The sequence below is a fragment of the Jaculus jaculus genome, chromosome 4, assembly GCF_020740685.1.
Source record: "Jaculus jaculus isolate mJacJac1 chromosome 4, mJacJac1.mat.Y.cur, whole genome shotgun sequence".
Lineage (NCBI taxonomy): Eukaryota > Metazoa > Chordata > Mammalia > Rodentia > Dipodidae > Jaculus > Jaculus jaculus.
The window spans coordinates 718,759-732,303 of NC_059105.1; the positions used below are offsets into that span (position 1 = coordinate 718,759).

The following is a 13,545-nucleotide window of genomic DNA, read 5'->3' on the forward strand; positions in this document are numbered from 1 at the left end:
TGAAGTACTGTCTTCCAAAGATGACATGGCTACAGGAAATCAAGAATACATAGCAGTTGGGGTTACCTACATAAGACCTGAATAATACTAGGCCCATCCCTATTCCATAATAGATGGGAAAGGGTCTCATGATCCCTCAACCCACCCAGAGGAGCTATTGGCAGTTAACATCAGTTAACATCTGATGATATTAAGGAGGCGTTACTTTATTCAGTAGTATAATCACTAGTAAATGTTCTAGTAAATAACCCCCAACCATGTTCATGCAAGTAACCCTAATTATATTCAGTGGGTCACCAAAAGAGACATGAAAAGTAAAGTGACTTTAAATCCCAGTACTTGGGAGGCAGAAGTAGGAATGCCATGACTTCAAGGCCACCCTGAAATGACATAGTGAATTCCAGATCAGCCTGGGCTAGAGTGAGATCCTACCTCTAAAAAATTTTTTAAAAAGTAGGAAGGGGACTAGTTAGGAAGAAGGGAATCATCAAGAATCATCAAGAGTGGTGGTGGGGGAGATGAAGAGGTAGCATGAAAGTGAATATAACCAAAATATGTTACATACACATGTGAAATTGTAAAACAAAAAAATTGAATAGAAATCCTTAGTGTGATCTAGGTTTTGAAAGGTCAATGATTTAGTCATTAACACAAGTCTTTCCTAATTCAGGGCTAAAAATAAGGCCTGTCTCTCTATATATTTTACTTTGCAAACTGACCATCCTTCCTTCTTTGTATAAAGTTTCATATCTGAGGGTAAGAAATGCTGTCACCCTTGGGAAAAACTAAGCAGTGAGTAGTAACTTGTTCTCCTGTCTTTACCTCATAGTTCCTTTCCTGGTCTCTTATCCATTCCTGCTGATCCCAACTGTTGTCCTATGCTGACCTCATGAAGACAGGCTGTACACTGAGAGAAATACTTAACTGGAGGAGCAAGAAAGTACTGGAGTGAAAGCACTTATTTCTGGCTAGGTAACTACAAAAATCATGGGGCCATTTAAAGATGGGATGTTTGGAAGACAAGTGTTTGTGAGTGTGGAAAGTAGAATCCAGATAGCTCATATAATTCACAAGAAGAAATAAGCTGCTTAGAAGGGGAAAGCAGAAGCCATAAAAATGATGTGATATGAAAGTAGTATTAAAGAACATTATCCTTGAGGGTTCATGGGTCAATTAGGCAGGCAGCTGTTCAAACAGGCAGAGGGCAAAGCCAAGGAAAGGAAGTTTGGAGAAATGTCAATCACAGCAAATGTCACAGGTGAGGAACAGAATGAGGACAGAACTGTGGGACATGCCCAGGATAGACCAGATGCAGAATATGAGGTGAAGTTACAGTGAAAGGCAATATCGAATGCATGGGATACAACAGTCAGGAGGTTTCTAACTAGAATATGGTAGGGAAAAAGTGCTATACACAGGTTTTTTAGAAAATGTAGTATGAGCTAACTTGAAGCACAATGTAAAAGGAGATGCAACAAATACTAGCAAATTACAATTCATCTCATCTCACATGGGCCTGTGCATACAGGTATAATGTCAGGACCTGGCAGGCTGAGGCAGAAATACGAGATCTAAGCCAGGCTGGGCTACACAGCAAAACTCTGCCTTGAACAAAGATTTTATAAGCATTCTATCTTTCACATCAATGAAATTCAATGTAATAGGAATTACTAAAACACAGACAACTACAACTGCATACAGCTTAAAAACTATGCTATGGCAAAAAATGCCAAAAGAGACACAAACTGGAAAAGTGAAAGCAAGAAATATCATTTACAACATGATAGTATCTAAATTTAAATAATCTGAGCTGGGGCTATAGCTCAGTGGTACAGTCTTCCTAGCATGAACTGGATTCTGAGCTCAATCTCCAAAACTACAAATAAAATATACTAGTTACAAAGAAAAAGCAAGTATCTGTAAGTCATAAAAAAAGGGCCAGAGATACCAAAGGGCATCACACATGACAGACACTCACCAATGATCAAGAGGTGCAAATTAAAACAGGATGTGATGCTTTAGATGGGAAACTACTACAAACTTGTTAAGCTATCTACAATAAGGTATTTCAGGGTAAGGAGTTGGTGGTTTGGATTAGGCACACTCCCCATAAACTTCTGTGTTTTGAGCTGGATGTGGTGGTACACACTTTTAATCCCAGCACTCAGGAGGCAGAGGTAGGAGGATTGCTGTGAGTTCAAGGCCACCCTGGACTACAGAGTGAATTCTAGGTCAGCTGGGGCTAGAGTAAGACCTTGAAAAAACAAAAGCAAAAACAAACGAACAACAACAACAAAAAAATGTGTATTTTAAATAATAAGCCCCCAGCTGGTGGTAATTGGGGAGGTGGGTCTTTGCTGTGAGAGGTGTTGCTCAAAGTGGGCCTTGCCAGGGTTAGTTCAGCACACTTTTCTGCTGCTATTGTCCACCTGGTGTTGGCCAGGAGATGATATTCAGCTTCTGTTCATGCCACATTTTCTCCTGGTATTATAGAGTCTCCTCTTGAGTCTGTAACTCAAAATAAATCCTTTCCTCCCACAAGCTGCTTTTGGTTGGGTGTTTTGTGCAAGCAATGGGAAGGTAAATGCACCAGGAAATTCTGGAAGCAAAATTGGGGTCATTTCTGCCAGAGACCAGACTGGTTTTTGGCTTTCTCGCCAAAAGGAATGTGGAAGGATTTGAAGCCTTGGCTGAAGAGACACCTTGCAGTGCTGTAGGTAGAGTTTGATAAACCATTCTGGTCAGAGTTTGACAAACCTAAATACAGTAGTAACTACAGACTCTGAGGTGTGGCTTGTCGGGGGGGGGGGGGGGGGGAAGAAAGAGCTTTAGATCCAACTGGGCTAGAAGCAGTTTATGTGAGAGGCTTACTAGATCTTTGTATGTTCTGAGAACTTGTTCAGGGTTGCAGTGTGTAAAAGTGGACTGGTGTGAGCAGGATACAGCAGACATAAAAACTTGGTTGCCAACCTGGTACTACGAAGCATAACAAATGCAAGAAAGATAGGTCATTGAATTTGCAGTGTGGTTTGCTTTTTGGAAATGTCTTCTGGGTAATGCGAAGCAGGCTTGTTGAAATGCTTGCATGAAGAGACCCAGTGATGCCATGAGGATGAACTGTAGGTTGCAGTACAGACCCTTAGGACTTTTTGGCATGCCAAGACTATGGAACAGCTGCCAAGGAGGGCTGCTGGCTTGGAGTGGATTGTTTCCTAGGCCTGTAAGCAGCCTAGCTGGAGAGGAAAAACTGGCACTCCCGAGACTCATCAGTGATAACTTGGAGCTATAAGACTTGATGTTTGTTCTGTTTGGTTTATCTTATATTGGTTCAATCTTTCCTTGATATTCCCAATGCCTTATTTTCCTTTTTTTTTTTTTTTTTTCCCCCGAGGTAGGGTCTCACTCTGGCCTAGGCTGACCTGGAATTCACTGTCATCTCAGGGTGGCTTCAAACTCACAGTGATCCTCCTACCTCTCCCTCTCTAGTACTCAGATTAAAGGCATGGACCACCATGCCTGGCTTCAATGCCATCTTTTGCTCTGTGAATGTTTATTCTGTGCCATCATTCTTTGGGGGCTGGGGGAGTTGCAGCTAACAGTTAAGAGACCACGAATTATGGGGATGACTGAATAGTGCTGGAATTCATAAAAATGATGACTTTTAAAAGTTGGACTGAATGCACTATAGTTTACATTATGAATGGTCATCAATTTATGGGGGATAGGGGCAGAATGTGATCATTTAGATGAGTCGTCCTCCAGAAACTCATGTATTCTGAATGTGTGGACCCCAGCACTGGTGGTAATTTGAGAGGTGGAGCTTTGCTGCAAGAGGTGGGCCTTGAGGTTTATTAGTCCTAGCTTGCCAGGGTTTAGTTCAGTACTCTCTCCTGCTGCTGTTGTCCACTTGCTATTGGCCAGGAGGTAACAGCAGTCTCTGCTCCAACGACACTTTTTCCCCTGCCATCACAGAGTTTCTCAAGTCTATAAACCAAAATAAACCCTTTCCTCTAACAAGCTGCTTTTGGTTGGGTGCTTTGTGCCAGCAATAAGAAGGTAACTCCAGGGCTGGAGAGATGGCTTAGTGGTTAAGCACTTGCCTGTGAAGCCCAAGGACCCCAGTTCAAGGCTCCATTCCCCAGGACCCATGTTAGCCAGATGCACAGGGGGGTGCACATGTCTGGAGTTCATTTGCAGTGGCTGGAAGCCCTGGTGTGCCCATTCATTCTTTTTCTCTCTCTCTCTATCTGCCTCTTTGTCTGTTGCTCTCAAATAAATAAATAAAAATGAACAAAAAAAAAAAAAGAAGGAAGAGGAGGAGGAGGTAACTCCAACAGGAATAGTATACGTTTTGGGAAAGTAAAATGTGACAAGTTTATTTTGGGGGAGATCTATCCATTCAAATGTGTAAGAATTTCCCAACTATCCATATGACTTGTAAAAGAGGACAGATGCATACCAACTCATTGTAACAATTCATTTCAACAAGCACATTACAACAATTAGTACTACTGAGTTCCTGCCACGTGCTGGGTACTACTCTGAACTCTTAAACTATGTCAGGTAACAAAGGCAAGATTTGATCTTAGAAACTGAGGGTAGGGTGAGGAGAAACCAAAATTACTCTGCAGACCTACTGTATGTTATGCTCGGAAGCCTATAGATAAGTGTATGGAAAAAGAAAGGAGTATATGAAATCTTCTGGTTGGGATTAGACTCAGCAATTAAGCGTAATGCAATTACCTTAGGGAGTAACTGTCCAGGCAGGTGTCATTAACAAAAATGTCTCATGGCAGCCGGGTGTGGTGGTGCACACCTTTAATCCCAGCACTCGGGAGGCAGAGGTAGAAGGATCGCTGTGAATTCAAGGCCACCCAGAGACTACAGAGTGAATTCCAGGTCAGCCTGAGCTAGAGTGAGACCCTATCTTGAAAAACCAAACAAAAAAAAAAAAAAAGTCTCATGGTAGGAATATATCGAGTTGGAGAGACAGCAAAGGGCAAAGAAATCTGAGTCACAGTAAAACAAAAAATAAGCCAAATATCCACCAATAATAAATTAGAAACTAAGTCATAATACGTTCATATATCAAAATACTGTGTGTTCCATAAGAATTATGGTACTACTACATCTATTAAGGCTTAAATATGGTTCCAAACTGAAAACTCAAGTGGCAGAAGAGTTATTACAATATGATTGTATTCTTTAAGAAAAAAAATGCACAGGCTATGTCTAAGAATAAAATATATTTAAAAGTCATTTCTGTAGATAATTAAAAACTCCTGGGCTGAAGAGATGGCTTAGCGGTTAAGGCATTAGTCTGCAAAGCCACAGGACCCTGGTTCAATTCTCCAGGACCCACTTAAGTCAGATGCACAAAGTGGCACATGCATCTGGAGTTCATTTGCAGTGGCTAGAGGCCTTGGTGTGCCTATTCTCTCTTTCTCAAATACATAAAATATATTTTTACAAAAAAAAAAAAAACTCCTTTGTCAGGGATTATCATACCTTTACAATTTACATTTTCTTTAAGAACAGCAGCAGTAATAAAAAAGGAAATGAAATTTAAAACTGCACAGTAGAATCAAGAAAGAGCCTTTATAGAGATACATGGGGAGGGCACTAAAAAAGGGCACCATACAAACAGGCGGCACACAAGGGGGTGGCTGGGAGGTTAGATGCATCAGCTGGTGGATAGCTATGACATGTCTTCTTCACAACCCAAATACAGGAAACTATTCTCCTTAGATACATGTTTAAACGAGGATCAAAATCATGTACTAATGCTTGTGAGGCAAGCACTTTAACTCATTGAAAGATCTCCCTAGCCTCCAAAGCTATTTTTATTTATGGAGAATTTAAGGAATATAAAATTGATTTTCACGAAGCCAGCAAGAAAAAAGGAAAGCCTTACAAATACTTGGTATTCTCTGACTTTCACCACCACAATGCAAAGCTGACTCTGAGGCCCTGCCTCTGGCATCTAAGTAGCCTATGTGCTTGCTGACATCCTCCCTCCTGCTTCCTGGGAAGCTGACTCTCAGTCACTTGGGACAGGTGGCTAGCTCTCACTCACCCTTTTTTTCAGCCGCTCGCGTTCCTTCAGGGTGAGAGTATCAGCTTTTGCAATGACAGGCACAATATTCACCTTGTTGTGTATTGCTTTCATAAACGCAACATCTAAGGGCTTCAGTCTAGAAACAATGGTTAAAGTATCACATTTGAGGAAAGCACAGTAAGATCACACAAGAGCTTTTTCTAAGAATCATCTCACTTCTTGTATTACACATGCAGTGGGTCTCTACGATGAAGCACTGACTCACCCATGCCCAAAAGGCGAAATGAAGTAGAAGCAACAGTGCACCCTGTTGTCAAGGATGTGCCGCCGGTTCAGGCCGCTCTCGTCGTGCAGGTACCGTTCAAACTGCTCGTCAATGTAGGAGATGATGGTCTTAAAACTGAAACACAAGCTTCAGCCATTACCACGGGGCACACACAATGATTCTAAACTTCAAAAACGGGTTCTTCTCTCCTCTCCCACCTAAGTACGTATGACAATTCATAACAGAAGCTGATTCCTGCTTATCAAAATTGAGGTTTGTTGGAAACTGTGACAAGCGCAAGAAGATTTGTTTAATTACTGGCAGGCAATAGCCTCAGTAGTATAGGCTACAAAGTACTCAAAAGGTGACTTCCAAGGGCAGAGGGCTGTCAATCCTTTCAAAGAACTTAACTTATGCACAAGAAGCCAAGGAACAGGACCACATCAGGAGACATGGGTTCCATGTGGATAGCACATTCACAGGATGGTGAGGAGAGAGAAATTCTTCACACAGGAAAAGGGTGAAAGGAGCAACTTTCCCCATCCTTTGTGTGCTGGAAAGTCAATGCTTTAGTGACAGGTTAAGACCAGGAGGGCACAAATACAACCAAAATGGGACTCTGTACTATGTAGATACAGCCTGATCAATTTTCTTAATTTTGTTGTGAAAATGATGCCAAAGAGCAGTCATTAGTAGACTCTGACTCAAATGACTAAAAAATAGGTCTCACCTCCTCCCATAGTAGCTTGGATACTGGTTACAGCCCAAGCAAAGGAGGCTAACATAAAAGGATTGCCGCCACAAGTTCAAGGCCAGCCTGGGGCTGCAGAGCAAGTTCTAGGTCAGCTTGGACTAAAAAGAAACACTGTCTCAAAAAAAAAAAAAAAAAAAAAAAAAAAGAGTTAGGTGTAGTGGCTCACACCTGTAATCTCCACACACTGAAGGCTGAGGCATGAGGATTCTGAATCCTAGGCAAACAAGGACTACATAATAAAACTGCCTCACAATGAATGAATTGGAATTTGCCTGCTCAGGAACCCTCTTAGCTTAGAGTTTTTCTGCTTTACTTTGCATTATTTTTGAAAACTTAAATCTTTCACAATATAAAAATGAATACATAAATAAAATGAAAAGAAAGAAAAACTCAAATCTCAAGCTGGAGAGAAGGCTTACCAGTTGAAGACACTTGAAATCATACTGGCCCAGAGTTCAATTCCCCAATACCCACATAAAGGCAGATGCACAAAATGGCACATGCATTTGGAGTTCATTTGCAGTAGACACTGCCACAACCATACACATGCTCTCGGTTTTTTTTTTAAACTTCAAAAGCCAGTATTTAATATTTTAAATTATTACATACAACAAGTTCAAGGCTAATAAACACTTATTAACACTGTTGATACATCTAAATACACTAAAATACATAGCCGTAAACAGATACACAGTACAAGGAACTTTGGGGACTCTGAGTCCTCTATGAGTTCATACCAGTCCCTGCAGTTGATGGCATCCCCATAGCCAGGTGTGTCTACAACTGTAAGGCGCAGCTTGACCCCCCGCTCTTCAATCTCAACAGTTGAAGCCTCAATTTGGACAGTTCTTTCAATTTTCTCTAGAAAAGAATCAAATTTCATAAAGAATGTACCTGCAAATCAAGCCAGCATGCTAGAAGGAGAAATTATCGATTATTAATGTGCTTGTAACAAATTACTTGGAAAGTCCCTACCTCTTCTTTGAAGGAAGAGACTCAAAAGATAACACAGGGATTGCTTAAAATGATTCCAGAGTCAGAATGGTAAATGTCAATGCTAAGATTAATGTGCTTCTGAGGAATGTTAAAAATGTCAGTATTAGCCGGGCGTGGTGGCGCACACCTTTAATCCCAGCACTCAGGAGGCAGAGGTAGGAGGATCACCGTGAGTTTGAGGCCACCCTGAGACTCCATAGTGAATTCCAGGACAGCCAGGGTTAGAGTGAGACCCTACCTTGAAAACTCAAAAAAAAAAAAAAAAAAAAAGTCAATATTAAAAATTTTATTTCTGGGGCTAGGGAGATGGCTCAGCGGTTAAGGTGCTTGTCTGCAAAGCTTGCCTAACAACCCAGGTTTGGTTCTCCAGTACCCACATCAAGCCATATGCACAGACTTGTGCATGCATCTAGAGTTTGTTTGCAGTGGCTGGAGGCCATAGCACACCCATTCTCTCTGCTAGCAAATAAATAAATATTAAAAAATTATTTCTCAGATAAAACAATTTATGAATTCATTTTAAAGCGGAATACAAAAATATTTGTGAAAGGGCTTTATGTCCTTGTGATATCCCAAGATCCAGGTTAAGACTGTGCATGCTAATTCCATTCTTTCAACAAGTATTTATGGGGGCAGAGATGGAGCCCAAGGACCCTGAGTTCAATCCTTAGTACTTTAATAAACGGGTACATTTACAGACGCCACTGCACTACTCCAGAACAACTCAGACAGTACAGGAACTAGACATCCATTCCTATACAAACTTTACATGTACATAACATTTACATATGTACATATGTACATGTACATAACATTTTTTTCCCTCACCTCCCCTCTTTCCTCCCTCCATTTCTCTTTCAGCAGGATCTCACTATAGCCTAGGTAGACCTGTAATTCAGTTATCTTTGTACCTCAGCCTCCCAAATGTCAGGATTATAAGTGTGAGTAACCACACCCAGTTAACATTTCAAATGATATGAAATTCTCACAATTGGCCGAGCATAGTAGCACATGCCTTTAATCCCAGCAGTAGGGAGGCAGAGGTAGGAGGATCGCCTGTGAGTTCAAGGTCACCCTGAGACTACATAGTCAATTCCAGGTTAGCCTGAGCTACAGTGAGACGCTACCTCAAAAAACTAAAAAGAAAAAGAAAAGAACTCTCACAGTTGATCATCTCATCCAACGTGTAATATTTAATAGATAAAGAAACTCACAAGAATAAATACTGAGATGGTCAATCTCTGGCTGTCAATTTCAGATTGTAGAATCACCACGGAAACAAATCTCTGAGAATGCCTGTGAGGATTTTTTCTAGATTAAGGTAACTAATATGGATGGGCCAACTTTAAATTGTGGGTGGTACATTCGATAACAGCACTTGTCACTCTTTACTTCCTGTGGATTGAATATGACAAGCTGCTGCCACACCTTCCCCACCATGACAGACTGTCACTTTGAGCTATAAACTGAAATAAACCTTTCTTTCCTTAAATTGTTCTTTGTTAGGTATTTGGTCACCATAATAAGAAAGAAACTAATACAGATAAAAAGATGTGTCCAAGTCCATAACCAAGATCCTAGGACACCAGATGTACCATTTTCCTGGCTTAAGGAACATTTTCCTTGTTTTTATAAGAATAATCAAAGCACTGAGGTATGGCGTAAGGTCTCAATTATATACTCTAGTATTTTTCATGTAAAATTACATTTACGATAATGAAGAAATTTTTTACCTGCAGCTCCAGGTATAATTCTTTCTGGGTAGAGATCAGTCAGGAACAGGCTGTTTATGAGAGTTGATTTTCCTAGACCAGATTCACCTTAAAATGAAAATGAAAACCTTATCATGACCTTCCCCATGATTGTCAAATATGCTGAGTGTTTAACCTCTATTCTTGTTTCACAAAAGGGGAAATGGAAGCTCCAAGAAGGCTAACAACTTGCCCAAAGCCAGGGAGCAGGGACCTGATTGGAATCCAGGTCTATGAGATTCTAGAACTTATATATGGCATAATCACAAAAACAATTCTTTTTTAAAAAATTCTATATTATTTGCAAGCAGGGGAAGAGAGAGAGAGAAACAGAGGGAAAAAAAGGGCACACCAGAGCTTCTTGCCACTGCAAATGAACTCCAAACACATGTTCTACCTTGTGTATCTGGCTTACATGGGTACTGGGGAATCGAACCTGGGTCCTTTGGCTTTGCAGGCAAATGCCTTAAACGCTAAGCCATTTATCCAGCCCCAAAATTTATTTTGTAACCATCAAACTCACAACATTTCAGAAAACTCAATATAGGGTCTGGAGAGATGACTTAGCAGGTTAAGACAACTTGGTAAGAGCCTGAGTTACATGCTGGGTGTAGCCACATATGCTGGTAATTCCAGTCCTAGGGGGCAGGGGGACTGGACAAGAGACTCACTAGGGCTCACTGGTCAGTTCCAGGTACACTAAGAGACTCCATCTGAAGGAAATAATGCAGAAGAGTGACACTCCACGCATGCGTGCACAGAGCATGCAACTGCACACACGTGTATACATTAGACATACAAAGGCCACACACACACACACACACACACACACACACACACACACACACAATGACAACAAAAAAAAACTTGAATATATTTATATAACATTAAGGCACCCAAGCTTTCTGGGGTTGGATAAACACCATAGGACCTAAAACCTTGCAGACTCGCTGGTATACATATACTCTGTGATTCCTTTTATATATTTTTTTGTTTGTTTGCAAGCAAAGAGAGAAGAGGCAGAATATGGGCATGTCAGGGCCTCCAGCAGCTACAAACAAACTCCAGATGCATGCTATTCAAGAGGCAGAGAGGTAGATCCCCAGGGTAAGCAAGACAGCTAGCTAGACAAGCTGGTGAGCTCTGGGGTTCAGCAAGAAACCTTGTCTCTACAAATAGGTGGAGAGCAATTGGGAAAGCCTCTATACCCACAGTCACCTGCACCCACGATGATACATATACAAAAGCATACATATACAAAAGCATGCATATACAAATACATGCACACCACAGAGGCAAAACTTTTAAGCAAAATAATACATCTGTAACTACTATATATATTTTGAATGTCTGGCATTTAACTTCAAAAAGATGTAAATGTCAAAAATTAAATTTATGAGCTGTAGGGATGGCTTAGTGGTTAAGGCATTTTTGGTTCAGGCATTTGCCTACAAAGCCAAAGGACCCAGGTTCAATTCCCCAGGACACACGCTAGCCAGATGCACAAGGGGGGCACACACGTTTGGAGTCTATTTACAGTGGCTGGAGGTGTGCCCATTCATATTCTCTCTCTCTCTCCCCCTCTTTCTCTGTCAAATAAATAAATAAATAAATAAATATGAAAATAATTTTTAATTAAATTTTATAATGGAAGGAGGTGCAAATTCTGTTGTTTCATTGTGGGTCATCAGGAATGATTTTGCAGAGTACTTTATAATATTGGTAATATATTGTACCAGAACCTCAGTTTGGGGTGACTTCTGCTAAGTCTGTAGCATGTTAAAGCAACATTCTTGTTTCAAAATCATTTCTGGGGGCTAAAGAGATGGCTCTTTTTTTTTTTTTTTTTCTTTTTTGGTTTTCTGAGGTAGGGTCTCACTCTAGCCCAGGCTGACTTGGAATTCACTATGGAGTCTCAGGGTGGCCTCAAACTCACGGCAATCTTCCTACCTCTGCCTCCCGAGCGCTGGGATTAAAGGCGTGCCCCACCACGCCAGATGAGAGATGGCTCTTAAAACTAATCACCTGCAAAGCCTGCTAGCTGGGGTTCAATTCCCCAGCTGACCAGCTAAATCCAGATGAGCATCTGTTTGTGACAAAAGACCATGGCATGCAGGCTGGAGATGGTTTAGTGGTTAAGGTGCTTGCCTGCAAAGCCAAAGGACCAAGGTTCGATTCCCCAGGACCCATGTACGCCTATATGCAAAAGGGGACAAATGCATTTGGAGTTCCTTTGCAGTGGCTGGAGGCCCTGGCATGCCCATTCTCTCTCCCTGCCTACTTCTCTATCTCTTTCACTCTCTCTCTCAAATAAATAAAAATAAAATAAGAGACCCCGGAATTCCTACAAGCATGTGTGTGTGTGCGCACACACACACACACACACACACACAAGTAAATAACAACTTAAAAAAAATTTTTTTAAACCGGGTGTGGTGGTGCACACCTTTAATCCCAGCACTTGGGAGGCAGAGGTAGGAGGATCGCTGTGAGTTCAAGGACACTCTTAGACCACATAGTGAATTCCAGGTCAGCCTGGGCTAGAGTGAAACCCTACCTCAAAAAATAAAAAATAAATTTTTATTTATTTATTTATTTAAGAGTGACAGACAGAGAAAGAGGCAGATACAGAATTGGTGTACCAGGGCCTCGAGCCACTGCAAAGGAACTCCAGATGCAAGTGCCATCTTGTGCATCTGGCTTATATGGGGAATTGAGCCTAGAACCAGGGTCCTCAGGCTTCATAGGCAAGCAATTAACCACTAAGCCATCTCTCCAGCCCACAACTTTTAATAAAAATATCATTGCCAGGCATGGTGGCATGTGCTTTTAGTCCCAGCACAATGGAGGTCAAGATAGGAGGATTACCATAAATTCAAGGTCAGCCTGGGACTTCAAAGTGAGTTACATGTCATCCTGGGCTAGAGTAATAGCATACCTCAAAATAACAAAACAAAAACAAGAGATGGAGAGATGGCTTAATGATTTAGGTGTTTGCCTGCTAAGCATAAGGACCCATGTTCGACTCTCCAGATCCCACATTAGCAGATGCACAAGGTGGCAATTGAGTCTGGAATTCATTTGCAGCAGCTGGAGGCCATGGCATGCCCATTCTCCTTCCCCCATCTGCCGCTTTCTCTCCCTCTCTCTCATAAATGAATAAAAATCAAATACAAATATTTGGGGGCTGAAGAGATGGCTTAGCCTTTAAGGCACTTGCATGGGGAGCCTAAGGAACCAAGTTCAATTCCCCAGAAACCATGTAAGCCAGATGTACAAGATGGTGCATGCGTGTGGAGGTCATTTGCAGTGGCTAGAGGCCCTGGTATGCCCATTCTCCCTCTCTCTCTTCATAAATATATAAACAATTTTTTAAAGTATAGACAAAATTAGGACTGTATTTATCATAATTTTCATAGATGAAAAGGACAAACTTAGATGTATGAAATATATCCACCTATAAGTGTAAAAGAAGACTAATTGCCTACCAGATTATCACATTATCCTAATGTCTTACTACATGAAAAGGGTATTTTACTAACAGTTGCTAATTCCTTTCTGTGCACTTGCTTCAGGTCTATAGTCTAAGACTTGTCAGATGATGCAGTATAACATGGGAGATGAAGAAAAACCACCATCACTAACTAGAGTCTGGACAGTTCTGAGTGTCACAGTTAAAATGACCAGACACAGGAGTTAACTGAGCAAAAGGGCTGGCAAA

The 13,545-nt window shown here is 41.2% G+C and overlaps 1 protein-coding gene across 3 annotated transcripts in view; it reads right to left on the reverse strand.

Moving 5' to 3' along the window:
* Septin2 (septin 2) overlaps nt 1-13,545 on the reverse strand; it is a 49,612-nt gene that overhangs the window by 13,257 nt on the left and 22,810 nt on the right. For all 3 annotated transcript variants that reach the window (XM_045148298.1, XM_004667814.3, XM_045148297.1), the window contains exons 4-7: nt 9,807-9,893; nt 7,815-7,938; nt 6,324-6,458; nt 6,077-6,194 (exon numbers count right to left, since the gene is read on the reverse strand). In XM_045148298.1, the coding sequence (XP_045004233.1) occupies nt 6,077-6,194; nt 6,324-6,458; nt 7,815-7,938; nt 9,807-9,893 (464 nt within the window). The remainder of the gene's footprint in view (nt 1-6,076; nt 6,195-6,323; nt 6,459-7,814; nt 7,939-9,806; nt 9,894-13,545) is intronic.